We start from the raw sequence: 27932 nt of genomic DNA, 5'->3' as shown, positions 1-27932 counted from the left end.
CAAAACATAAAGGTTATTCCTGATTAATTTTTCGAATTATTTTATAATTAAAGGCGTTAAGAAACCTTTGGTGACCCCACAGTTTAAATGTCTATCGTAGGTACGTCAGGAACAGTGGTCGTTACAGACAAACGTTCATGTAAATTGTCCCAGTCAATGGATGAATTTAATGTGTCAATCAATTGCCACAGCCACACTGTTTTGAATGTCATTCTATTATTTTTTTTGGGTTGAATATATAGAAGAAAAGTTCAAATCTCTTTTTCGGTCAGACAAACCTTCAAACCATTTGGCAAAGACTGCATATATGTATTGTAAGCTCAATGAGTTTCATGGAATTTGGGATCAAAGTAACAATAATAAGGAAGAAACATATTGTTCTCTTTTAGATGCAATGGAAATCACCGAATTGTTTGCATTAAACATATTTGTAAAAGAATAAATATATACTGTGAAAATACTTTTATTTGTGGGTATCAATTTTCATGGTTTGAGCAAAAGTTATGTGTTTGTCGGTTCTTAAATTTGTGCAGTCAAACCTACGGACAACATTTGTTACAATTTTTGGACAAAGCCATTCACGTAAACAATGAAAATGGGTATCCCACAAATAAAAGTACTTTCAAAGTATGATATATTTGAAATATCAGATTATATAGATCAAAAGTGTCTTTTTACATTTGTTTTAGTGGCATAAGATATTTCTTAATCTATGAAAAACACACAAAACAAACCAAACCATTTAAAAAAAAAACCAGGAATCTTTAAAAGATTTCATCATGTTCATTATCTTCTTAAAAATGCATTAAATATTTGTAACTGGAAATTTAGGAAACAACAATCTATCTATCAATTCCATCATATAAATAGTATTAACTAAGATGAAGGAAACAGAAAATGCTATGTTCTGAAACTACAAACTAAAAAAATGTGAACCCTACTTTGCTCTTGACTGAACCCATGGAACACCCTCTTTTTCTGATGATCAGTGCTTTTGAATAGGAATATATGGTGGAACCCCCTTTTAAAAATGGCAGTAGCTCTTTTCACAGAAAATCTTAAGTGTTGAATGGATCTGAAGTCTAAAATATTCCTTAAAAATTCAACTAAATATTTTTATTGTAAGATTAATTTTACACTGAAGATTTTTTGGATCTGCCCCTGAGATAAGATTTTTTAATAATCACCTCTTTATTTATTTGTCATTTCTTTTATATTCTAGGTAACACTAGTGACCTACAGGAGGCTATATCTGAGGGAGCATCTAGTCACTCTGTAGGGTCTGTAGACTTAGAGAATGATGATGACCCAGATGACAACTTCTCTGACATGATCTCTGCAAATGTCAGTGGGCGTGGCACACCTAATATCAGTGGAAGAGACACGCCCCCTTCTCCAGCTGGCAGTGTAGAGGCACCTGCCCATCAATTACAGCAAGAAGCTATTCAACCAATCCAGTTACCTGTAACAGTAACAAAGACTAACAGGGAAGATGTTACTGAGAGATTTGGGAAATTTGAAATTAAAAAAAATGAATTTCCTGGTAAGAAACCTGGGAGTGTCTTAAGTGCAAGATTTTCTCAAAATTATGTTTTAAGATATGGTATTTTTAAGAGTTGTGCAGGAAATGAATCATTGTTATACAAAAACAATAAAAACATATGCATGATTTAGAAGAGTTTTTGTTTCAAAAGAACAAAATATAAGGATAAATTTGGTTGATATTCCAGTCTAAAATTAGAAAAGATGACTTTGCTGTCTTTGATCTTCGAAGTATAGTTTTCTCCTTTGCAATTATCTATATCTATGTTTATTGAAAGAGGATGTATAGTGGTGATATTTTGTGTCTTTGTTTTATTGCTTTTTCTTTCTTACATAATGCTGTTTTGAGTATCCTGCTATATAAATAAAGCCTTGTTCATATTATTTTTTTAGTTTACCTGTTGTAAATGAAAGTTAGAGTTAATTAACCTGATTGAAGTAAATTAATGCAAAAAATCCAACCATATTGATTTAGATACAGTTGATAATAATGTCTGCTAGAATTTTCATGTATAAAATTCTTGATTAACACTTGAGTATACTTCATATCAGTTGTATGGCACTAGATTTTCACTAGATTTTCACCTCTAACTCACCCTTGTTTGAAGTCTAGAAAACTTAACATGAATAAAATTTTACATACAACTTTTGTATTTCAATCAGGATGGATATTAGAGTATTGTATTTTACAAAAGACATACGGTGCAGTCCGGTGTATCCGCGTACCTAAGACTTATGACTTCACTTCATTCAACTGATAAAACCAATAATTGGATAATATTGTGTGAACAAATTCATAACATACTTTTATTTCATAAAATCTTCTGTTTGTATGGTTTCATCCTCTAGATTTTGTGTAATGTGTGTCCAAAATTAGGAAACTCCTGTTCTGAGAGTTTCTCCAATGTCCGGTGATTTCGTGCATGCCTTCCAAAAATAGCTTATCTTAAATAAAGGAAAGATTTTATACTACGAAATATAGCTGAGTTTGAACCAAATACACTGCCATAGATGCAGAGCAAAAATTATTTCAATCTGATATAAGTTTGACTTAAATAAATCAAATTTTATCTGACGATGCATTTTTTTAATGGAAATTGGCCAAATATGGCAAATCACGGGATTGCAGTTATTAATTAACTCTTGAACTTATCAATTTATTTATTTTTTCATCCCTTTCGGAAGTCTAAAACAATAACAAGAACGATTTTGTTTATGTTACTGTTTATATGACAAAATCAGCTAAAACGCGATATCACGGGCCGCGCGGACACCGGGGACTCCACTGTATACCAATAAATGAATTTATAACTATAAAAAATAAGATTAATGCATGCTAATACGGTGAATTTAGAAATGTTTGCATGTATTTATTATTGTGATTGACTAAAAGGGCCAATAACCAGAAATGAGAGATAAGTTATAAAACAATAATGCAAGATTAAAAATTCATCTCTTACTTTGGGCAAAATGTTCACGTACAATGACGTAGTTGTACATTTCCAAATTAGAAAAACATTGCAAAACTTTATGAAATATACAGTATTGGAATCCATTATTGGATTTATTTCCCAATTTTAGATAAGAATAGAATTGTTTGTTATTGCAGTGGATGAGACTAAGTCTACAGTAAGTGATACCTGGAGTACAGATGTACTAGCTAGTGACTCAGAACCACCAGAACAAAACCAGTTTGATAGACTAGAGGAGATAGGAGAAGAAATTGTTAGACAGAGTTTACTGGCCAGAAATGAGGCAAGTAGTACCAAAGGATAGAGGAAGTTTAAGAAAAAGTATTTTTAGATCAAGAGCCTTTATTGGTTGAGGTATTTTGTCAGTAATTTACTGTTTGATTGATTCTGTCATTTCCAAAATGAAGATGCACACCAAAGATACTAGGGAAATATTTTATCTTTAAGATAAGATCAAATTTAGTTGATATGACACATTCATCTTAATATGTAAAATCTGCATTTTGTTGAAAGAGTGATGTAAGGGCTGTTCCAAAAATTAATGTATGGGAGGGCACTTTTTATTTGAACCCACCATGCATACATTTTAAATTGGATATTTCATTTAAATGTTCAAGCAATCTTTCTTAAATAATCACCACCCATCAAATTTTAATAAAAGTGCCTTTTAAGGACAATGTTCGTATGGTTTTTAAATTCAAAGAAAATCTTCAACATCTAACTTAAAAATGTTTGCTGTTCTCTTGATTTTGATATTTTTGAATATTTTTTTTAAAGTTTTCAGTTTTTGACTTCAATCATTTTATCTCCTTAACCCTTTCACCGATTGCTGCCCAGACAGAAGCTACTCTGAGACGATGGCTTCCCTGGCTACCATTACTCAAGTGGGAGATCTTCATAATAAATGTCAATAAAAACTTGTTTGTAGTTATTTGTGTATTTATTTCATTCACTAACACCATGTTCACAGTTTTGTTCATGTTTTGATAATTTTTTCTTCATAAAATATTCAAATTTTCAAATTTTCGGCATTATCTGGGTGAAATTCTCAAAATTCTGCTTTAAGACCCAAATCGTAATTTTTAAACTCAAAACGGCAAAATTTTGAAAATTTTTATGAGGCTGTACAAATTCCTCACACTGAACGATGTCCATTCCAAGTGTTTTGTACATAAAACGACATTTTACGTCAAATAAGTATACAAGTTTGGCTTCAATTCTTCCATATTCTTTCAAAAAAAATGTTCCCTCATTTCAAATTATCGTCAATTCCGTAAATTTCGTCTGATTTTGACATCCGGGTATTCATCAAAGAAAGATAACTCATGTTTGCACTGTTTTGAGCGGGAAACATAAAAGATGTATTCCGATCCCGGTAAAACGGAACTCATCGTCAGCTGTCTGAAGCGTGAATCCCGGTAAACCGGGACTCATCGGCGAAAGGGTAATGCAGAATTTTTCAGAAAAGTGTCATTTACACTAAAATGTAGCTATCAAGGTTATATATTAAAAGACAATAGACTTTAGACATTTGTTATGTTTTAGGATCGTTATGAATTACAATTTATATTTTATGTATAAATATATGACGGCTTGAAAATTCATCATATACTAGCTATATATAGTGCTATGTTAAATGTTTGAAATTCTTTTTTGTTTCAGCCATTATCAGAACTGTCAGAAACAGCAAGTGATGCTTGGAGTACAGATGTATTAGCTAGTGATAATGAAGAAAAACAAGCAGAAGAGTTGTCAGAATTTGATCAGGTTATTTTTTTTTACCAATTTCTTTTTAAATGATGAGAATTAATAGAGAAGTGAAGTGTGGTTTACGTGTCAACGAGAAATCAAGCAAAGTGACATACAAAATGAAATATTAAAAAAAGAAATTAAGGGGGTACCCAACACTATACCCCAAAAAATTCCTGTCGTTTAATTTTTCTTAATTTTTTTTCATTGATAAACTAGGCCAACCTAAACATCTTGTAAAAATTTTAAAAGATTTGGCAACTCAAATATAGCATCTTTTACATACTAGAATCGGCCAAAATTGTGTTCATATACCATTTGTAAAAAGTTTTGAATATATCATTTACAATAAAAAGATCTGCCATCTACAACAAATATACTAGAGAATTAAAACATAAAGATATGACAACCACTGACAGTTTTTATGAGGGTTAAACTAGCTTTGTTGTTTTTTGAAAGGACTATATGACTGGCTGTTAGACGTTGTGCACAATTTGTTTTATTTAACATGAAGTTCTAAAAAGAAATAAGCAGGAAACCATTTGTCAGAGGGGATGCTGTTTGACATTCCCAAGTGTAGAGGATTAAATAAGTTGCTATTTCTTACTTTCAATGCACTATAAACACATTTAGATTTTAAAAAGCAAGGGGATCATTAAAGGGGAAAACAGCTTGCCAAAGACAAAATTCTAGTCACATTTGTGTAATAATAATTTTCATTTAAAGATATTTTTTTTTACTGAGAAATGATATTTTCATGTAGTGGAATATTTGTATTATACAGGATGACATTGGCAGTGTGATGACCGATGTTTCTTCCGTCTCTGGTGACCATGGTAATATAGAAATACAAGAGGATACTCCTCTAGCCTCAGGTAATTCTTTTCCTACTCTCAGAATTGAATTCAATGAGGCCAAATAAAAATATGTGTGGTTCCAGTTACATCCTTTTAAAACATAGGATTGGGAGGTCAGCAATTCATTTTTATATTTTTTTTAAATTTTTTTCATTTATTGTCAAAATCTGGGGAAAAAACGTGTGTTTACAAATTTATTATACACGCCCCATCAGAAGTTGGCCATTTTACATGTGTTGGCCACAGACCACAATTAAATTCCTCATTTAGTTCTCTATAACGTTTTGTCTCATTAAAAATATTGCACCATGCTTTTTTGTCAAATTTTTGTGTGTGTGTAATGTTTAGTTCTAGTCTAAAAATATATCCAAAATTCAGAAAGATTGAAGCAATCACTTTTACAAATTTTGCCAATACACATCCATACCCCTATGGACAAGTCAAGAGATGTTACGAAAACTGTAAATATGACACTTTTGCACCTGGCCTAATCACTCTTCCATATCAAAATCATTTAAAATACAACATCCAAAAGTTTATTTCACCTCACTTCTTTTATTTCCAACCCCAAAAAACTAAGAAATAAATGAGGAATTAGGGAAAGAAAAAAAAATAAGAAAAAAAACCCTCTAATTAAAAGGAAATGTATTCGGGGACAACGAAAAGAGGCATTGTCTGCATAGTATAGAATTACAACAGTTGAAATGTCTAAAAGTTGTAAGAAAGATTGAACAAACTCCAAAAGGTGTAGCTTTTAAAATTACACAATAGATCAGCATGACCACTACAACTATCAATTCATTTGTCTTTTCATCCTTTTGACAATAGAATTAAAAAATTTGTAAGGGTTCCATGGAACCCAGTTCTTGCCTACTTTTACTGTTAATCACACACTCAACAAAAATGATGAAAAAAATCAATAAAATTATTCTTCTTGATACTATCTTTTGATTGTCAGAAGCTTCTGTCCATGTTTGGTAAAAATCCAGGATAGTTTAAGAATCTTAAAAATGTTTTAAAAAATTTAACTGCAGACTGTATGTATATGTTAACTGGAAGAAAAACTAAGTCCATTTATAAGAAAATACGGGAAAAATGGAATTTTATTTTTACAAAAATTACTTCTGGATACTATCTTCTGATCATAAACAAGCTTCTGGCCAAGTTTTATACAATTCCAGGACAGTTTAAGAAAGTTATTGAAATTTTAAAAACTTTAACCACAGGGTGAATGTAATGTTTCCTGGCAGAAAAAACTAAGTCCATTTATAAGTAAAATATGGAAAAAATGGAATTTTATTTTTACCAAATTTACTTCTTGATACTATAGTCTGATCATAAACAAGCTTCTGGCCAAGTTTGGTACAATTCCAGGATAGTTTAAGAAAGTTATTAAAATTTTCAAAACTTTAACCACAGAGTGAATGTAATGGTTCCTGGCAGAAAAACTAAGTCCATTTATAAGTAAAATACGGAAAAAATGGAATTTTATTTTTACAAATTTTACTCCTGGATACTATCTTATTAACATAAACAAGCTTCTGTCCAAGTTTGGTAGAAATCCAGGATATTTCTAGAAAGTTATTAAAATTTCAAAAACTTTAACCACAGAGTGAATATTTGTGGACGCCGCCGCCAACGACACCGGCGACGACGGAATGTAGGATCGCTATGTCTCGCTTTTTCGACTAAAGTCGAAGGTTCAACAAAAATGAACCAAATTATAAAAGAAGCGAAAATAAACCCATCAAAACTTTTTTTGTATATTGCTGATGTTTGTTCCATATACAGTGTTATAACTCTTATTTGCATAGATTAAAAGGATAATCAGATTATTTTTTTTATTATTATTTAGGTCAGGAAACCCCAGAAAACCAGTTGGAAAAGTTTGATACAGCTGCCAACGGTGCGGCTTCAGTACTAAGTAAACCAAACAAAAATAGTAATGAGGCCAACTTACCATCAGCCGAAGCCAGTGTTTCATTTGCTGATTTTCCAAATTATTTCCATGATAATGATAGCTACAGACATGGACCCAGTGACAGCAAGATAGGAAATACTGGAAGTTTTACGAGTAGATTTTTGAAAAAGAAGAGACCAAAAACCGTTCAGATGAATGTTGATAATGTCTTTGACGGGGAAGATAAAACCAATGACAGTGGCAATTCAAATAAATTGAGTCTTCCATCGACATCAAAACATACCAGATTCCAACAAAAACTAAAAAATGCTCCTGGAAATTTATCATTTGCCGTCCCTGAAACCAGTGTTAGAAATGTACAATCTGAAAATTTTGGGTCATCAAATGGCGATTTAGTAAAAACATCGACAGGCCAAGGTGCTCGTCCAAAAGTTCAACAAAGAGCCACATATCCATTGTTTGACAATCCGAGTGCTTCTGGTGAGGTTCTACCAGTAGAGAGACGAGGAAAAATATCCAATTTAGAGGCTAATTCTGTTGATTCAGGAATAGGTACACCTCGGTCAGACTCTGGTATAGATGGCAATTCTAGGTCAGAGGTTGCCTCGTTAAGTGAACAAACTGGCAATTTAAAGATCAGTGAACAACAAAACACAAAGTTTGATGCCAATAGGCTTTCGTTAGCCCTCAGTATGTTTGATCCCGTGTCCAATGAGAATGCAGAGGAAGATCAGACGCTGATTAGTCTTGATGCTACGGAAACAAACAACACTGACATAATGCGATCGGTACTTGACAAGAGGAGTAGTTCTAACAAAGATAAAAGAGAAACAGTTATAATTGATGATACAATGTTCCCTATTCCAAGTAAGAGCGCTAACTCTGTGGACCTTCTAGCAGGCAATGATTTCAATGATGATAGTAGTAGTGCTGGTTCTGGGAACTCGGGAGATGATGTACCATTCGCTAAGTCATCAAGATCGGCAAGCTTTGATAACATTTCACAGAAATCAGAAGAAAAGGTTTGTTTAATTTTCTAATTGAAATGATAAACATGATAAAGGGGTCTGTTAAATGAGACTGTATTTTAAAAGAATATCATGCTAAAAAAACATAACTTAGTTGAGACTTATATTTTCATTCAAGGTATATGCTGCTAGTATTCAAAATATCATAACATTTTCATAATAAAAATCATGTTCAGGTACACATGTACATGTAGTAATGTTTAAAACATAAAAAAAATTTGAGGCGACCTACCTTTGAATTGCCCCTGGAGTCATGTACAATGTATGTTGGGTGTAAGGTCTATTCTATTTTATAAAATATATTGTTCCAGGGAAGGCACATTCAAAATTGGGTAACCACCCATAGAGACAAATTTGAAATTTCACTTACATTTACACTGTTCTTGACACCCACCTATAGTTGATGTTACCAAATGCCTTTTTGATTCCAATGTGTTTTTTAATGGAACAGCCTAATGCAAGTTTATTGGCCTCCTTGGTCAAGTGGTATAAGAAATTGAACTATTGTATCACTACCCTGTTGTGAGTTCAAATCCAGCACAGGGCAGCTGCAGTACTCTACTCCAATCTTTATTGACCAGGATTGTTAGTTTTACCAAGGAATGTCAGTGTTCTCCCCAGGCCGATATGACGCTGCGGTGCCGCAGCGCCTTCATAATATTTTCGTTTAATACTGTCACTTAATACTTGATCCCGCAGCGTGTTAATTTTCACATTTTCATTATAAATGTTGGTTAAAATTGTCAAGTTGCTGATCACCGCTGAGAGGTCGGTCAGTGTTACGCAATATCTGATAATATAGTTTTACCTGAGCCACGCTTATCTCAGCCTTATCGGACTATGTTATCATGTAATAGCGTAAATGATCATCAAGAAGATAGATATTTTCTGAAGAAAATTTAAAAAATTAAAAACTTCAGTGCAGAAATTGAAGAAATAGATCGCAAATACATTGTATTTAAGCATCGTGTGTGATTACTTGACCATTTATATAACAAATTTTTTCATTGGTCGAGAAGAAGAATCTATTTAAACACGACCAATGAACGTGTTCAATACACGTGATAGATTTGAATACACATTGCTAAAGATATTTACGATGAAAACTATGAATGAGAGTATTTCGTAGTTGAAAAAATTAAAATAAACTTTGATTAAAGATACCGAGAAGTAATTTATTTTAATATAAAGTGAAAAATGTTGCTTGCAAGTCATATTTTTAGAAATAAAATGATCATTGAACATCGATTGCGAGTCCGTGCGTCGGGAACATTTTATGTGACAATCAACACGGGTACGGAATCGCCGCGGCTTCTGTATAATGTCACTAGTAAATAATTCCAATGGTCTTAACTTTAACGAAGTTTGGTTTATATCTACCTGCCAAAGATAGGTTTTAACAATAATGCACACAGAAGCGTAAATAAATGTCAAACTACGGAAACTTGTCAGCTGTTCATTAAAATATTTTTGTTTTAAAAAGTTGTATACCAACTATATATCTTAACCATATTCGATTTTATTAATTCTGAATGAACATGTTCTCTGCAAATATAAAAGGGTGAATTCTAAGCAAAAGACATGATGGAAGTAGAAGTTTTTTTCCAGATCAATGACTTCTAATGAAAAGTGAAATACACCTCCCTCTACACTCAGCTGTCAGTATAAGCAGATGTTATAATTGCTTCTCCTAATCCCAACTGAACTAAAAATTTAGCAAGTGATAACAGCAAGCACCATGTTTCTGGTTTCAGTGACAAGTGGCTGACTGAGTTTTCATGGCTTAGAAATGTTAAGGGGGGTATAAGCAAAAGATATTATAAGAGGGGGTTTTCAACCCTGAAGAGGATTGAGCCAACGTTAAGGAACAGACTGTCCAACAAAATAACACTATCTTGAAACAATATCCCTAGAAGTAGCAGAGAGTACAGAGATGAATATTTATATTTTGACTTCTTTAATTGACTGAATATAAATAACTTTTGTGTTTTAAATCAATTTATTTCATATATAGTATATTCTTGTATAAATTCATTAATACTCTGCATTATTAAACACACAACACAAAGCAATATTGCATGTTATGATTTATGACTGATTGATTAAGATCACAAAAGTTCACTATAAAAAAGGAGTTATGCGCCCTTGATTTTGCGCCTTGGGGAGAACACTGAATGTTGGTGGTTCTCTTTTGGAACTTCAACTTCCTCCACCAATATAAACGAACCGCCATGAAATATCACAATAGAAGTGAAAGTGGCGCTAAACGCAAATGAATTAATCATCACCATAATATAAATCAGACAGCATTTCATCAAAATTGATTGCTTAGTAGTTTGTATCAAAGATATGAATATGAATTGTATAACATTTTTATTTTTAGGGCACTGCTGATGCTGCTGACCAAGAAGATGCTGGTAGAACTCCAACCAAAAGTAGAAGTTTGTTTAAATCCTTCAAAGAGAAAGTAACTAGAAGTGGTAAGAATAGAAATATAATGGGGATTTTTGGAATCGTTCATAAAAAAAGTTCTAAAAATAGCTACATTTGTATAAAGAAAAAACATGGTTTTAAAATTTTGAAATTCAAGTGATGACAGTATTGGTTTAAAGAAAACTTGTGCTGATTGTGATGGAAGACCTCTCAAAAACTTATTACAGCTGTGTACTTTTGTAAACATTTTAATTCAAGTTCAGGAATAAAGTTTACATTTTCTTTAGAAACTTCTTTTTCTACACAAAAAAAAAGAAAGAAAAAAATTAAGTGTGTAAAAGAATAAAAAGGCCTATTTATAACATAGAACAGCCAAAAGCAGTAGATTTAATTAAAATTTGCTTAAGAAATTTCACATTAAAAGGTAAACATACAAGTTTCACACACAAGTTACATACCAACATGGCTGTTTTACAAGGCAAATAACAATTTAGCCAAACTATCTCAAAAGACTACCAGATTGACACAAATATTCTATCATGTCTATATTGCTAAATACATGTAAAAAGACAAACTCATCTATCACAAGATCTTAAGTGACTAGGATAGTCAGTTTTGCTATCGAAGGGCAAGGATTTTCCATGGCTTCCTCCACCAATAAAAACCACCATGTATCATCGTACAGGGGATATAGGTACTAGCCAAGGGGGCGTGAGCGATTTTGACCTTACACGGTAACGAAAATCTTTGTTTTGTTCACATAATATCAATGTGCACTTCAATCTAAACATAATTGTTGTTTTAAGAAATATTTGGTTGTAGGTTGATGATAAGATTTGTCTCATTATTTTCCCAAACAAAGAAAGCTTACTAAAAACATGTGCAAATACTTGTCAAAGAAGTTGGTGCTCTTCTCATCCGATATAATTTTATATTCATTGCAACTCTTTTTCTGATAGAAGGCCACTGTGTGTGTAATATGTATAGCTGTTTCAATAATTGGCATTGAAATCTTTCATACATGCTATTTTTCGATATTTTATTCCGTAAAGAGAGTTGTGTGTACGGTGTTAAGCTGACCACATAAATCCTTTTGTACGGTGCATCGTAAAGTTGATGTACACCGTACACGAAAACTTTATTTTCATACTCGTTTATTACCCAACAAGTTTCAAGGAATGAGTAATCACAGGTAGGTTTATGATTGGTGACTATTACTTTTGCCCTGTATTAGCTTTCTTTCAAATAAAACATGTAAATGTCTCAACAACTGTATCGAAATTGAAAGTTGGTGTTGACATTCACAACTGTTTGGGCATGAACAAGTTAATTGTTCTTATTAGAATATCAAAGTTGTTTTATAAATAGGAAAAAATTGATGCGAAAATTACTTGGGAGCAGGAATTTCAAATGTTGAGAAATGTACATTTAATATTGATAAAGCAAAACAAAGATTTTTGTTACCGTGTAAGATCAAAATCTATCATGCCCGCTTGGTTAGTACCTATATCTGCTGTACTGATGATACACAGTGAAAACTGTCGGAAATAACCTGAAAATGGTGATTAAAAGTGGCAATAAAACACCAAAAATCAACCAATCTATCACAAAAGATAAGTGCATGGAAGTAAAGGTATACTCTATTAAATATTGTATTGATAAAATTGAGAATGGAAATGGGGAATGTGTCAAAGAGACAACAACCCGACCAAATAAAAAACAACAAAATATTGTATTGATATATGCTTTATTTTTATAGGAATTGTACTATTTTGACATGTGATTCAAAAGTTATTTTTATGTGAAATAACACACTCAGTATCTTTATAGATGGATCTATCGTGTATATTGTGGGTTTTTTTAACAGTTTGAAGCATTTATGTTATCTTGATTTCAGGAAAGAAGAACAAAGATAACAAAGATAAGATTGTGAGAAATGAATCATTTGGTAATTTACAAAATACATTAAACCCAAAATTTGTATATGTTATAATTAATATTTAAACAATTATATTATATTCTAGTTATATCATTTAAAAATAAGGTGTTACTATTGAAAAAACAATATTTTTTTCAAGTCATAAAATACAGTATTCAAGGTTATATCATTTGACATTTTAAAATGTGCAAAGTTCTCATTGTGTTTGAGGATATCAGTTTCTTTATATTTATATCTAAAAATAAATGAGTTGCAGATTTGACTTTTTCAAATAGTACTCTTAAACTATGTTTGCAGTTTAAAAATAGATTAAATTTGCCCTAAATTATTTTTTAACTTGAAACTGGTAAAATTCATAAAAAGAAAACTTAAATTTTCCATGAGTTTTCCAATATTCCTGATACTGTTACAAAAATGTACCTTGATAGGGGGCTCTGATCCCGGATCCCGCTTACTGTTTTGTCAGATTCCCGTATCCCGCTGACACTATGTACGTAAGCAATTCTCATTTTTTTGTCATTTCTGGGGTCCCGCTAGACCTCATTTCCCGTTTTCACGACAACATTATTTGACTTTCACGTGTCACGCTTACAAAAAATCGTCAATATCGCGTCACGCTTAGACCCCAATGAGACAGACTTGCAGTACTATTATCTTACTTCATTCAAATATCTTTGAAAGTTTCCTTGTGCTCTATAGAAATGATATACATAAAGTTCATTGAATTTATGCTAAAATATTTCAGATTCTATAGCCAGTAGTAGTTTACCTACCAATGACACTCCTCTGAAACCTGATAGTTCAAAAGAAGGTAAGAAATACCTTCAGCACACAGGTATAAATGGAACTTTCACTTGTTTTGTTTTTGAGAATAAATTAAAACATTCCAGAAAATAAACATTGCAATCACAAAATCTGTAATATAAATAAGTTAAACTGGTCAAAAAGTAAAATCACAAAAATAAGGAACTCTGAGGAAAATTCAAAATGAAAAGTTTTTAAGCAAATTGCAAAATCAAAAGCTCAAACACATCAAACTAATGGATAACAACTGTGATATTACTGACTTGATACAGGTATTTTCTTATATAGAAAATGGTGGATTAAACCTGTTTTTATACGACCGCAAATTTTGAAAAAATTTTCGTCGTATATTGCTATCACGTTGGCGTCGGCGTCGGCGTCGGCGTCGTCGGCGTCCGGCGTCCGAATACTTTTAGTTTTCGCACTCTAACTTTAGTAAAAGTGAATGGAAATCTATGAAATTTTAACACAAGGTTTATGACCACAAAAGGAAGGTTTGTATTGATTTTGGGAGTTTTGGTCCCAACATTTTAGGAATTAGGGGCCAAAAAGGGCCCAAATAAGCATTTTCTTGGTTTTCGCACTATAACTTTAGTTTAAGTTAATAGAAATCTATGAAATTTTGACACAAGGTTTATGACCACAAAAGAACGGTTGGGATTGATTTTGGGAGTTTTGGTCTCAACAGTTTAGGAATTAGGGGCCAAAAAGGGGCCCAAATAAGCATTATTCTTGGTTTTCGCACAATAACATTAGTTTAAGTAAATAGAAATCAATGAAATTTAAACACAATGTTAATGACTACAAAAGGAAGGTTGGTATTGATTTTGGGAGTTTAGGTCCCAACAGTTTAGGAATTAGGGGCCAAAAAGGGACCCAAATAAGCATTTTTCTTGGTTTTCGCACCATAACGTTAGTATAAGTAAATAGAAATCTATGAAATTTAAACACAAGGTTTATGACCATAAAAGAAAGGTTGGGTTTGATTTTGGGAGTTTTGGTCCCAACATAATAAGGGGCCCAAAGGGTCCAAAATTAAACTTTTGTTTGATTTCATCAAAATTGAATAATTGGGGTTCTTTGATATGCTGAATCTAACTGTCATGACTGTGTATGTAGATTCTTAACTTTTGGTCCCGTTTTCAAATTGGTCTACATTAAGGTCCAAAGGGTCCAAAATTAAACTTTAGTTTGATTTTGACAAAAAATGAATCAGTTAGGTTCTTTGATATGCTGAATCTAAAAATGTACTTAGATTCTTGATTATTGGCCCAGTTTTCAAGTTGGTCCAAATCGGGGTCCAAAATTAAACTTTGTTTGATTTCATCAAAAATTGAATAAATGGGGTTCTTTGATATACCAAATCTAACTGTGTATGTAGATTCTTCATTTTTGGTCCTGTTTTCAAATTGGTCTACACTAAAGTCCAAAGGGTCCAAAATTAAACTTAGTCTGATTTTAACAAAAATTGAAATCTTGAAGTTCTTTGATATGCTGAATCCAAAAATGTACTTAGATTTTTTATTATGGGCCCAGTTTTCAAGTTGGTCCAAATCAGGATCTAAAATTATTATATTAAGTATTGTGCAATAGCAAGTCTTTTCAATTGCACAGTATTGCGCAATGGCAAGAAATATCTAATTGCACAATATTGTGAAATATCAAATTTTTTTTTAATTAGAGGTATCTTTCTTTGTCCAGAATAGTAAGCAAGAAATATCTAATTGCAAAATATTGTGCAATAGCAAGATTTTTTTTTAATTGGAGTTATCTTTCTTTGTCCAGAATCAACTTAAATCTTTGTTATATACAATATACAATGTATATTCACTTTTTACTACCAACTTATAAATTAAAATAATCTTTACCATTCAGTGATAACAAGCAGTTTTTTTACATCTTAATATTTTATGATGTATTTAAATGAGTAGTTATTGTTGCAAACTCCATTAGAAATTTTAATTGAGATTAGTTTTGGAATAAGGGAAAGGGGGATGTGATTAAAAAAATTGGGTTCAATTTTTCTCATTTGAAATTTCATAAATAAAAAAGAAAATTTCTTCAAACATTTTATTGAGAGGATTAATATTCAACAGCATAGTGAATTGCTCTAAGAGAAACAAAAATTTTAAGTTCATTAGAACACATTCATTCTGTGTCAGAAACCTATGCTGTGTCAACTATTTAATCACAATCCAAATTTAGAGCTGAATCCAGCTTGAATGTTGTGTCCATACTTGCCCTAACCGTTCAGGGTTCAACCTCTGCGGTCGTATAAAGCTACGCCCTGTGGAGCATCTGGTTATAGCTAGCTAAACCTCTTTCTTGTATGACAGTGACATACAATTCAACTACTGTGGATGCATTTATTTTCGTGGGTACCAATTTTCGTGGATTGAAGAAAACTTGCATTTTCGTGGATATATAAATTCGTGGTTTTGGGAAAGTTTGCACACATTCCTTTAGAAAAGGTGTATTTCGTTGAACATTTAAATTCGTGGATCTCCTGTTCTCACGAAAGCAACGAAAATTGGTATCCAACGAATATTAATGAATCCACAGTATATTGAAAACCATGGCATGTGTGAACAAAAAAAAAAGACATAATAGGTAAAAATGTCAAAATTTGTGGTAAATCTTTCTTTCTCTACATGTTATAATGAAGAAGCAGAGATACTGGTCCGAGTACACAGTTATTTCGTAGTGCATTTCTTTTAGACAATAAATGGAAATTAAAAAAATCCCACCTGCGCTTTCTCAATAATATTTTTACAGTGTGTGGTACTACTTTTGGGACAAATTATATCAAAATTATAGAAAACTTCATCAGCTCTAACTTAAAATATGGACAATTTTATGTTAAGGGGGTCTTGTGCTAATTTTTGACCTTTTTCAGCAGGACCTAATCACTACTTTACATTAATATTTATGACCAAAATTTTTTTACAGTGTCATTTCACCCCCCAACTTGCTATATGAGGCATAAAACATGGAGAAATAAATTTGGAAGGGGTATAACAAAAATTGGCAAGTAACACACTGTCCACACTAAGGACTATATTCGTGGACAACGAAAATCAAAGGACGATAACTGTGTACTCGGACCATACTATGTTTTTGTCTATCATTGTGTTAATGGTCATGTCATTCCATGTGTTCTTGCATAGTTTGTCAAATCTCTACAAAAAATAAAGCTCTTTTTTAATATTATATAAAACGTGGCAAATTCAATTGATTGAAAAGTGTGACTGTATTTATTTCATTGTTTGTTATACTTACTTAGTATGTTGTCTTTTCAGAAACATCCGATGACATTTTAGAAAAGTATAGACCAAAGCCAGCCAGTAACATTTCGAATTCAGCCGAAGCTAGCCAAGTGGAGGTACCACCACAACAACCAACAAAACGTCCATCAATTAAAGAAGAAACAAGTAGTCAACCTTACTACGACCCAAATAACCTAGAAAACTGTGTTCTATTTTTAGACGCGAAACGTAAATTACGATTGGTGTTGAGTAACTGTGACTGTGATATAGGACAAAATGTTTTAGATTTCGGTTTTTCGTACATACCTTCTAGTCCTAAAGAGGTTGATACTCATAGAGACAATAATGAGCTTTTGTTATTACTACGGAGTCAGTTAGCCGAGGCTATTAATTTACAGAATAAAGAGGCAATAGCCCAGCTACATGAAGCCATTAGATGTATTAAATTGTTTGATTCAAAAGGGTATGTAGAATAAAATTAAGGATCAGTTTGTATAATATGAACAGCAAGCAACTGTACCCTAAAAGTATCAGAATTATATTATTTCATAGCAGAATATGTTTATTGGGAATATTGTTATTATAGAATATTAATTTAAGATGTTAAACCACGGCAAGTCTTGGCAGTTCCTATATATTGTTTTTCAGCAGAAGGCATTGTTTGAAAATAAACTTGAGAATGGAAATGGGAAATGTGTCAAAGAGACAACAACCTGACCAAAGAGCAGATATTGAACAGCCGAAGGCCACCAATGGGTCTTCAATACAGCGAGAAAATACCACTCTTGAAGGGGTGCTTCAGCTGGCTCCTTAACAAGATGTGTACTAGTTCAGTAATGATGGACGTCATACTAAACTCCGAAATATATAAAAGAAACTAAAATTGAAAATCATGCAAGACTAACAAAGGCTAGTGGCTCCTGACTTGCGACAGGAGCAATAATGTGGCGGGGTTCAACACTTCTACCAAATGTTTAAGAATATTATGTTTACTTGGAAATCTGTCCTTTAATTACTCAAGAAATTGTTTGCAAAATTAGTTTGTTCAAATTATTAAATGATATATAGAACTTAGCAATTTGAAAACTTGTTTAAACCTGAATGATATTTAGTGTAACATGGAATATTGATTTTACATTTCAGGTGTAAGAAGTTGGTAAATGCTTTGAAAGATGAATACCAGACAAGAACAGCCTATATATCTTATTTGATAAGATGTCAGCAAGGCCTCTTGGCTACTCAGTCTTATGTACAACGCTTGTTAAGTCGTGTACAAAGGTAAGTACAAATAAGAGATAAATATACTTGAAAGGGCTATATAGAAGTGTTTTATAGAAGCCTCTGAATATATTCCTCAAATGTCAACAACAAAAAAACAAGCAAAAAAAACCAACAAAAATTAAAAATGAGCTATCAGAAAAAAGATTTTAAGGCAAATTAAGATTTTTTATTCAAGATTCTTTTTTTCTGGGGTGAACTTGAAAAGATTTACAATTTTAAGACTCTTTTTCCGATTAATTATGATAATTTTATTTACAACATTGATTAAGCAGCTTTATATTTAAGGGTCTGACTGTTCATCCAATTGTTTATCAAATTTGTGGTTTTGGAATTAAAAAAGAAATTATGATTGAACCATTAATATGTTACCCTTTTTATATATACAGTGATAAAGTCTTTGGAACTCTGTTCTTGTTTATTGCAAAAAAAAATGTAAACTATTATAGAGCTACAAGTAAATTGTTATTATATGTATTGTTTGAATTTATTTCAGAGACAAAACTGTGTGCAATAAACATCTAGTAAATGTATGTGTAAGACTGTTCATTGAAACAAAGGAAGGTTATGTTGTCAATTTTATACAAGATTTCCAGAAATTAACAGTCTCAGATGAAAAGGTATGGTCACATATAAGATTGCTCAACTAAAATATTTTACAGCAATAAATACTTAGCTATTAACAATGTGCTTTTGAAGTGGATTGTTCTATGTAATCTGTTATTTATATGGGCTTTTCCAGTGATATATAGTCAGGAAAGATATCATTCTTAACATTAAGCTTAGAAGCATGGCAATGAGCATTTTCATCTAGGATTTTTTTTTTTTTAGGAAAATAATAATAAATCCTAAATAACCAAAACAAACAGATAGTGTCTATGTATATTAAATGAAGCAAATATTGACATTGAAGGTGTGGAAAATAGAAAAAATGAAACTTTGACACACAAAATTTCCACAAAAAATGAGAAATGCTTAAATGTTCATTGTCATTGGATAGCACACAAAACAACTGAAAATCTACAGAAAATTACATATATGATTGGTAAAGTAACTTAACACAATTACGTAGGTAAAGCAATTGGATAAAAGTGCCTTCTGAATCTTGAAAACATTTGATTTCATAAGAACCTTAACACATTTGAAAGATTTAGTCAATTTTAAAGCAGATAACCTTTTGAAGTAACAGACACATTTATATATATTCACTTGTTGACGTTTGTGTTGAACTATTACAGACTGATCTGGTAGAAAGATTCTTACAATTTCTGTATCAACAAATGACCAATAATCCTATATGGCAAGGTTAGTATGTAAATATTATGTATATATTTATGTTTTCAAAATATTAGTTACCATTTGAGTAATCTTGCTGATTTAATTTGCTATGTATTGAGTTTAAGACAAAGGCAACTTATCTTAAGAATGCTCATGGAAATAAGTATTTTCTGGAGACAAAGCATATAGGGGTAACAGGAACTACCAAACATTTTGGGCAGTACAACAGATAACATAATAAAAAAATAAACGTGCAAGACCAATAAAAACAAACAAGATATGACTCATAGCCTGCCTTGGTACAGGTAATTTGTTGGGATTTAACTAGTTTAAAGCATTTCCCGTCCCCATCCGCTTAAATGCCTTTCGAGTCCTTATAACACAATAAAATCCTGCACGGGGAAGGGTCCAGTCAATGTCCTTTAACTAGAACAAGGAAATAAAAGTGTGATCAAAGTCAAAACATACTAGCTATGGTAGCTACAGCTGTATATTGTTAATGAATATTGCCACTCGTGGAAAGAAAACCAAACCAGAAACAACTTCCCTAACAGGTTTTATGAAGTTTTATAAAAAAAAGTATAGACAATTAGTGGGTTCAAAAAAGCATACTCTACTTTAATGACACTTATTATGGAAAAGCAAACCCTCCTCTTTGACTGCTAATTGCCAGAGGCTCTAACATAAAAACATGGTGTCACCAACATATGACATTTAAAACTAAGGTACTCATATAAACAATACATATAGAATATTTTTTGTAATGCTAAGTAACACACATTTAGTTACTTTATATTGATTCTGATAAATGACTGACGATTTATTTCAGCATCTACAGAAAACCAAATGGACGATGCCAGGTTATCTATAGAAAGATATATTATGAGTAGGATATACACACATGCTATGTTCCCTAACGGTGACGGAGATATATTGAGAGATCAGTAAGTCAATCTTATATTATTATTTTTTATTAATTCTGTTAGTATTAAGTGAACAATGATTTACAGTATTTTTGATGTATTATCAAATTTTTTTTCAATTTTATATACTGGTACTCTAGATAGTGAAGGCCATTTTGCAATCACCTTATCTGTCACAGTTTTCTCAGAAAATGATTTAAACAAAATTACTAGGTATGAGCACTTATGCAATCTATCATATACCAATTCAGCTCACCTGTCCCAAATTTCTCATCACTTGTCGTCTGGTCTTCTGACGTTTTTAATAAACGTTAAAAAGATAGACAGAAATAACACAACAAATTTCATCAGACTGAAGTATATTAAAATTTATTAGAACTAGTTTAGATACATTTAGAATTTAAAAAAAAATCATATATAAAAAAAAACCAGCACAAGAACAAATTCCTTAAACATGTGTATTAAGATTGGTAATCCTTTTTTTTTCAGAATTCTTCACCAGCACATTAAGAAGTTAGCCCAAATTATAACTCCAAACCACAAACATTTACAGATTCCTAAAATGTATCAATTTGAATGTCCATGGACAGCAGCACAAAGAGAAATCTATATGATAAATGCTTACAAGGTTTGTTAAAGACAATAGAATTGTTTTTGATAGTTGTAGTTGGAGTTATTTCCCTTTTCCACCTTGTTTGAGTTCTACATGAACAAATTCTGACAGAAACCAACCAAATTCAACTGATTATACTGGTTTCTAGACAAAAAGAATAGTTGTTTTTCCAACAATTTATTTTGATTAAGCCTTATAAAAAGGAAGATATGGTATGATTGCCAATGAGACACCTCTTCACGAGAGCAACTATGATTAACAATTATAGGTCACCATACGATCTACAAAAATGAGCTCAGCCCATACCGCATAGTCAGCTATAAATTCATCAAATGTATAATTTTTCAATGAATCTCCATCATATCTGCTAAGGGAAATAACTCTAATTTAAAATTATGTTATATCAAAAACTATCTACAGGAGGATTTTTTTTTATTTTAAATAATTACACAGGTCTATTTTATACATTTTCCAAGCTTATCTTTCAAAGTTTTAGTGTTGTGTTGTGGTCAGTCCCATGATGTTATTCTGTGTCCCATTATTTTGTGATACCACATTGTTTCACAACATGAAGCAGATATATTAAAATGAAGATGCAGCATGATTAGAACATACAATGATTTAAAAACTTAATTCTGAATTACCAATGATTGTTTAGCTATACTTAAAAAGACATATTTGTTGTATATGCAGCTAGCTCTCATAAAGCATTTTACTCAATTTGGCTACATGATTGGTCTGCATCTACATTATAAACACAGAATGGAAACTATAGTCTGGATCATAAATAAACTTGAAAGAAACAAAAATTATAAAGGAGGAATTTGGGTACCCTCACGTTGATTGAACAGATTTACTGCATATTTTAAAATCAGCATTTCATCAATGATGAGATGAAACATGTGTATGCTTTTCAAATCTGTCAGAAACCTACTATCTGTTTTCTGGTTCTTTAAGGTAGATGGGGTGTCTAAATTATAATCCATAGAAAGTTTTAATAATTTGCCAAAATGTAGTTTATATCCTGCTTGTTTGAAAACATTAATAAAAAGAATGGGTCACCGGACTTATTTTCACACTTCAGGTTGTGCAAAATTGTCAGATTTTGTATAGATTATGCATGGAAAACCCAATTTTCTGCCATAAAACGAAAACTACACCATAGAATTTTGAGATAAAATATGAGAAGATAGCTCCAATACTATGCTTTCAGATAAGAAAAAGAAAAAAGGCGGTCACCGAACTCATTTTCTTGCTACATAATAAAATGGGAAATGTCCTAACACATTCTATTGTAAAAGTAGCACTATCTGAATTATCTGCCCTTGCATTTGAGTTGCCTTCCCTTATTTGGCAAAGTTGGCAAAAGTTGAATCAAAACAAAAGTATTCTTTTTTTTGTAAAAAACTACCAAAAATATGGTCAAACATGACATTTTCTATATTACAATGAAAATTCTTACACATGAATTATCTTCTTATCTCAAAATTTGCACATTTTATAAAAGATCTAGACCTTGTATTCTGGTATTTCAAAATCCAAGATGGAGGAAGACACCCTATCTACCTTAAATTACTATGTGACATGCTTAGCATGAACACATTTTTGTTGTTTTGTTACAGATTTAGTTTCTTTCTCTAACCCTGTCAGTCTCTCAGTGTTATATAAAAAGTAGTTTATCAAATTAAGAAATAAATTTCTATTTTATTAGACGCCAAAAGACAAGCTGAAATGTGTCCATAGATGTTCCACAACTATAATGAACTTATTGAGTATGGCGAATGATAAAAGTGTTCCAGCAGCCGACGAATTCATGCCCGTCTTAATATTCGTCATTATTAAAGCTAATCCACCATGCCTCTTATCCACGGTTCAATATGTCAACAGTTTCTACGGTAACCGATTACAAGGAGAGGAACAGTACTGGTGGATGCAGTTTTCGTCTGTCGTAGAATATATCAAAACCATGGATTATTCCGATTAACCAAATCGTTTATATTTTTATTATTAATAAATGTATTATTTATTTATTCATTGTGAGCATGTGTCAGATTTTTGTTTTGCTATAGAATTTTATTTTATTGGTTAAAATGGGTGTTATAGAAGAGGGCATGTAAAAGTTCTCATGTTTTATGTTTGACTGTTGCTTAATTGTATAAGAAATGTTATTATTTTGTTTTTTTACATGTTTAGTTATTTATTTTTCAACAAGAATTTTGTTTTTTCATCCCATATTTCATATCAACAGATTTCTGACATTGAGCAAGTTTTCAGGCTGGTATTGCATTTATGAATATCACTAATTGATAATTATTTAATATCAGATAGTTATTATGATACATGTGATATGCTGCATTCTTTAATTCTTAGGGTTGTTCCAGAATTAAACCCATATTTGGTCGAGAAGGGGGGGGGGACACTTTTTTTAAAACACCAACCGCTCATTAAATAAATTATTCATTTAACTTGTTGTACAAAACTCAAAATTCAACCACCCACAGTTAATTAGTTTGATTGCCTTGCATCCCTCTAAAATGGACAATTTATAACAAGATTTTTGCAAAATTTGATATGAGCTCGGGCCTTACCAAAAAAGATTTACCCACATTCACCTCTTTGTAAAAGACATTGTGTAGAAAGAAATTAATTTTGGTTATAAAGGCCTTGGCTCATATCTAAATATCAACTTAAAAAACAATATCTCAAAATGAGGTTATTTTGGCAGTTTTTGAAGTTCCTATAAGGAAATGTTTGAAGTTTGAACCTGTATGTAAATTTATAGGACAGAATAGATTTATAAAAACTGATATCTGGCAAATAAATGTCATATGATTTGAAGGAAGTTTTTTAACATTGATAATATTTTTAATTTGAATTGAAAGGGCCAAAAAATTACCTTCTCACACCTTCTTTTGTTAAAAGGTTGTCATTTGAAACTATTCATCTGCACCATCAATTCAACTGTTTTCGCACTTCATATTAATCTTGACATAAAAAAAAGACAAATTTTGGCAAAGATGAGCAGCATGGAAAAATTGTGTCACAGTGTATCAATAGTTTTTTCTCAGATTGTTAGAATCATACAGTATTAGTATGTTTGTTAATTATAAAATTATTTTTTAGTTTTTATGGGGTGACCGCAGGATAAAATTACCCAGCCTACAATTTTCAAAGAAAACAATCATTAAAATTTCTCTTCTACTTTTGAGTTGCTGCTAGGGTTTTGCATTTTGTTACAGTTTTATATATGGTAAGAGTAACTTTGTCATGGAATAAAATTTCCATTGTAACATTTGTTTTAAACTGAAGAAATGTTCTGGAATATTATTCCCACTGGAAGAAATATTGAAATATTTGTTCCTGACGGAATAAAGGTTATAGAATTTAATTCCAACAGTAATAGATATTATTGTAATATTGTTTATAACGAAATGTCCACAGGAATCTGATAGTTGACACAACATTAAGTTTAAAACTTCAACATGAGTAATGTATATGTCATAACAAGCAGGATTATTTTTAGGTTGCTGGTATATGTATTTTTCATATAATTAGTACAATTCTACAATTCTGTCTTGTTTTAAGATTAAAAAAGTTATATAAATTAGAATTTATCTGTAGAAATCATTTTAAACAACAGTTTGAATTGTTACAAGCAATTTATATTTTCTTCATAATCTTTTAAAATGTACTAGGGGACCAAAGATGTGATAAGAGCTATTAAAATCCATATTTTCATTGTTCAATTAGTTTAATAGTAGCTAGCTATAGGGTTATCTTCTTATTTGTTTGTTAAAATATATATTTTTTTGAATATTGGAATTTAAATGTTTTTGTGTTGCCACAGTTGAGGAAAATATGCCAACATTATTCAATTTTATAACATGATTGTTTAGAGATTGAAATTAGAAGATTTGTACATTCTACTGTTGAGCAAAGAAAGTCTATGTTATTAACTATATGCATAATTTTAAGGGGGTAGACCTTGGTTGAGGGAGATAACTCTTTAAATCAGTGATGCGTTTGTAAAAGTGAAGTTTCATCAATGTATGCTAAGTATCTACCTGAAACAGATGGAAATAATCTCTATGTAACCTAAAACTTTGAATATTTACATGTTTATGAAAATATTTGACACAATTGTACTGATGATTTTAAGAGTTTTTTTACCTTAACCTATGCCTACTCCTTAAGTATTGTAAAGATAGGAATGACAGGGTTTGCATAGACCTGATCACTAATTGTTTGCCATTACTGGACATCACAGAAATTCCCGTAAAAATTTACGTCACAAGAGAAAATGTCTGATGTGTGAATGAAAAATGTTGTATGAATTCCATAGATTGTTACAAAAGATTCCCAAATAAGGATAAGGTCTATTGTGCCATATATAGTTAGTAAAATGAGCTAAAATTAAAACAAGCTTCAAGGATTGACAGGGTTTCAAATATTTTACAATTCAGTAAAGTTATTCAACATTTTTCAATTAAAACTTATGGTTTTATCGGGATTGAAAAAACTTGGTGTGTTGTAATGTTCAATATCTTAAGCCAACATGATTCATATGTAAACAGTTTTTTTGGTGGTTTTTTTTTTATCATCAGTGAAGTCAATAGATAACTGAAATGGCCTTAATAATTGTTTCACATTCTTTCTCAAACAAATTCTTATTAAAAGAGTTTCACACAAATTTCTCCATCATTTATATAACAATAATGGTAATATTTGAAAAGTAAACAATGTTAAAGATCAAGGTGTTACAGCCTCACATGTTTACTTTAAGATTCCAACAACATTTTGTCATGTTTAGGAGTATGCATATTTTTTAATCAAATTGAAAGTTTATACAGAGCGCATTCAGCCGTTTTAAAAAAGGAAAACTAAAGGGTTTTTTTTACAAACTAAAACACGAAATCTGTTGGTAGTATATTGATGCAAATAAAATCATTTTGGTCTGAAATATCTTTCAATGTTAAATTCTAGAAACATGCAAAATATTGACAAATTTAATCAAAATTGTCTTCAGCAGTAAAGGATTTTATGAATATTTTCAATACAATTACAAAATCTTTTCAATATAATATAAAATGAACTCAATAATTTTTCATTAAATTTCAAATTTTGATCTGATGAATCGAACTAAAGCAAGGGAAAAGTTGCTGTATGTCTATGTTGCAGAAATTAAATTCTGCAGTTTGAATAAGGCATTTAGAAAATAACAAAACAGTAAGGATTTCTTCATTTTCTGTTCTGTCTTTGTTAATTTTGTTGCTGAAATCCTTGAATTTGCATTCCTTATTTCATAGATACCCAAAGATTTTTGAGATGGAACTAAAAAATAGAAAAGTATGTGTTGAATTCAGACGTCTTTATGCAGAAAAGCAGAAAAATGGAAAAACTTAAAATAACCCTAAAAAATAACTCAATTATATTGCATCTATTTTCTTATGATAAAACGAAGATAGGACTTTACATTGATCATCTACTTTGTTGAATTATATCCAGATGTTGATAATTATAGAAAAAGATTATTGTTTTTTGCATCTACTTTAATTAATGATATATGAAGGTGCTGTGATTTAATTATAAATAAAAAGTATGTGCTTGTACACTCAGATTGTTTGTTTTTTTCTACGTTTTTCCTTTTAATTTGTTCGTCTTTCTGTCAGAAACTGAAAGATGTTTTATCCAATTAGAATGCATTAGTATTTTTAATTTTATTCACTTGGTTTAGTTACTCTAGTATGCATGTATTCAATAACAGTGAAACCTGTTTAAACCGAACCTCTTGGGGACTTAATATTGTGTTCGATATTTGCAGTTGTTCTGTTTTATCAGGTTCACAACGCATACAATTTGATATGACAGTGCTTAAGAACATGCTTAGTTTAGACAGGTTTTCGGTTTAGTCAGGTTTTTCGGTTTATGCAGGATTCGGTTTAGTCAGGTTTCACTGTACTACAAACTTAAGACAGTTGTTGGGATTGGTGATTGAAGACACACTTTTGATTTAAAAATGTGGTTTGTTGTTCCAGAGATATGGGACTTTTATCAACCATACTTCACACAATATTAATAAAAATTTCTGTTTCTAATACATGGAATAATCAGTGGAAGAAGCTTAGCATTTTACTGCATGTATTTTTGTATTAATTTAGGTTAGTCTCTATTGGTATAATACATATTAGTTTAAGCTTTAGGTAAGTCCACTCAATTGTAGTCTCAGATAAGCCTCTTCATATTCTCAGATATGACTAATATAAATATACTGTGGATTTACTTCTTAAAAGCTTAATACTTTAGAAGGTGGAAGACATGGATGCTTCCTACTTTGTATATAGATAGCCTTATGTTACTAATTTTCCATCTGTCATATGTCCATTATTGTCCTTGACCTCATTTTCATGGTTCAGTGACTACTTGAAAAAATAGTGAAGATTTTCTGTAATGTTAATTTCTTTCCTTTTATGAGAAATAGAATAACTATATTTAATATGTGCATACCTTGCAAGGTCCTCATGCTAGTCAGACAATTTTCCTTTGACCTCTACATCATTTCATGGATCAGTGAATAAGGTAAAGTTTTCTTGGTCAAGTCTATATATCAGATAATGTAAGCAATAGGTCTACTATATTTGGCGTATGAAAGGATTGTAAGGTGTACATGTCCAATTGGCAAGTGTCATCTGACCTTGCCTCCATTTTCATGGTTCAGTGGCCAAAGTTTTTTTTTTTAATACTATAGGCAATATGTCAACTATATTTGGTGTTAAGAAACACCTCATTTTCACAGTTCATTGCTCAGTGTGAAGTTTTTGTGTTTTGGTCT

The 27932-nt window shown here is 31.2% G+C and overlaps 1 protein-coding gene across 2 annotated transcripts in view; it reads left to right on the top strand.

Annotated features, from left to right (window-relative positions):
* Positions 1–26718, top strand: part of LOC139512340 (GTPase-activating protein and VPS9 domain-containing protein 1-like) — a 45427-nt gene extending 18709 nt beyond the window's left edge. For both annotated transcript variants that reach the window (XM_071299902.1, XM_071299903.1), the window contains exons 6-20: positions 1223–1543; positions 3152–3297; positions 4677–4781; positions 5548–5638; positions 7476–8563; positions 10953–11049; positions 12900–12950; positions 13687–13752; positions 17045–17474; positions 18155–18289; positions 18786–18909; positions 19528–19594; positions 20397–20511; positions 20980–21118; positions 22815–26718. In XM_071299902.1, the coding sequence (XP_071156003.1) occupies positions 1223–1543; positions 3152–3297; positions 4677–4781; positions 5548–5638; positions 7476–8563; positions 10953–11049; positions 12900–12950; positions 13687–13752; positions 17045–17474; positions 18155–18289; positions 18786–18909; positions 19528–19594; positions 20397–20511; positions 20980–21118; positions 22815–23087 (3248 nt within the window). In that variant the 3' untranslated portion in view covers positions 23088–26718. The remainder of the gene's footprint in view (positions 1–1222; positions 1544–3151; positions 3298–4676; positions 4782–5547; positions 5639–7475; positions 8564–10952; positions 11050–12899; positions 12951–13686; positions 13753–17044; positions 17475–18154; positions 18290–18785; positions 18910–19527; positions 19595–20396; positions 20512–20979; positions 21119–22814) is intronic.
* Positions 26719–27932: the final 1214 nt, after the last annotated feature.

The sequence above is a fragment of the Mytilus edulis genome, chromosome 2, assembly GCF_963676685.1.
Source record: "Mytilus edulis chromosome 2, xbMytEdul2.2, whole genome shotgun sequence".
Taxonomy (NCBI): Eukaryota; Metazoa; Mollusca; class Bivalvia; order Mytilida; family Mytilidae; genus Mytilus; species Mytilus edulis.
Note: the sequence above shows the minus strand (reverse complement) of the source record. Positions and strands in the feature narration are given on the sequence as shown.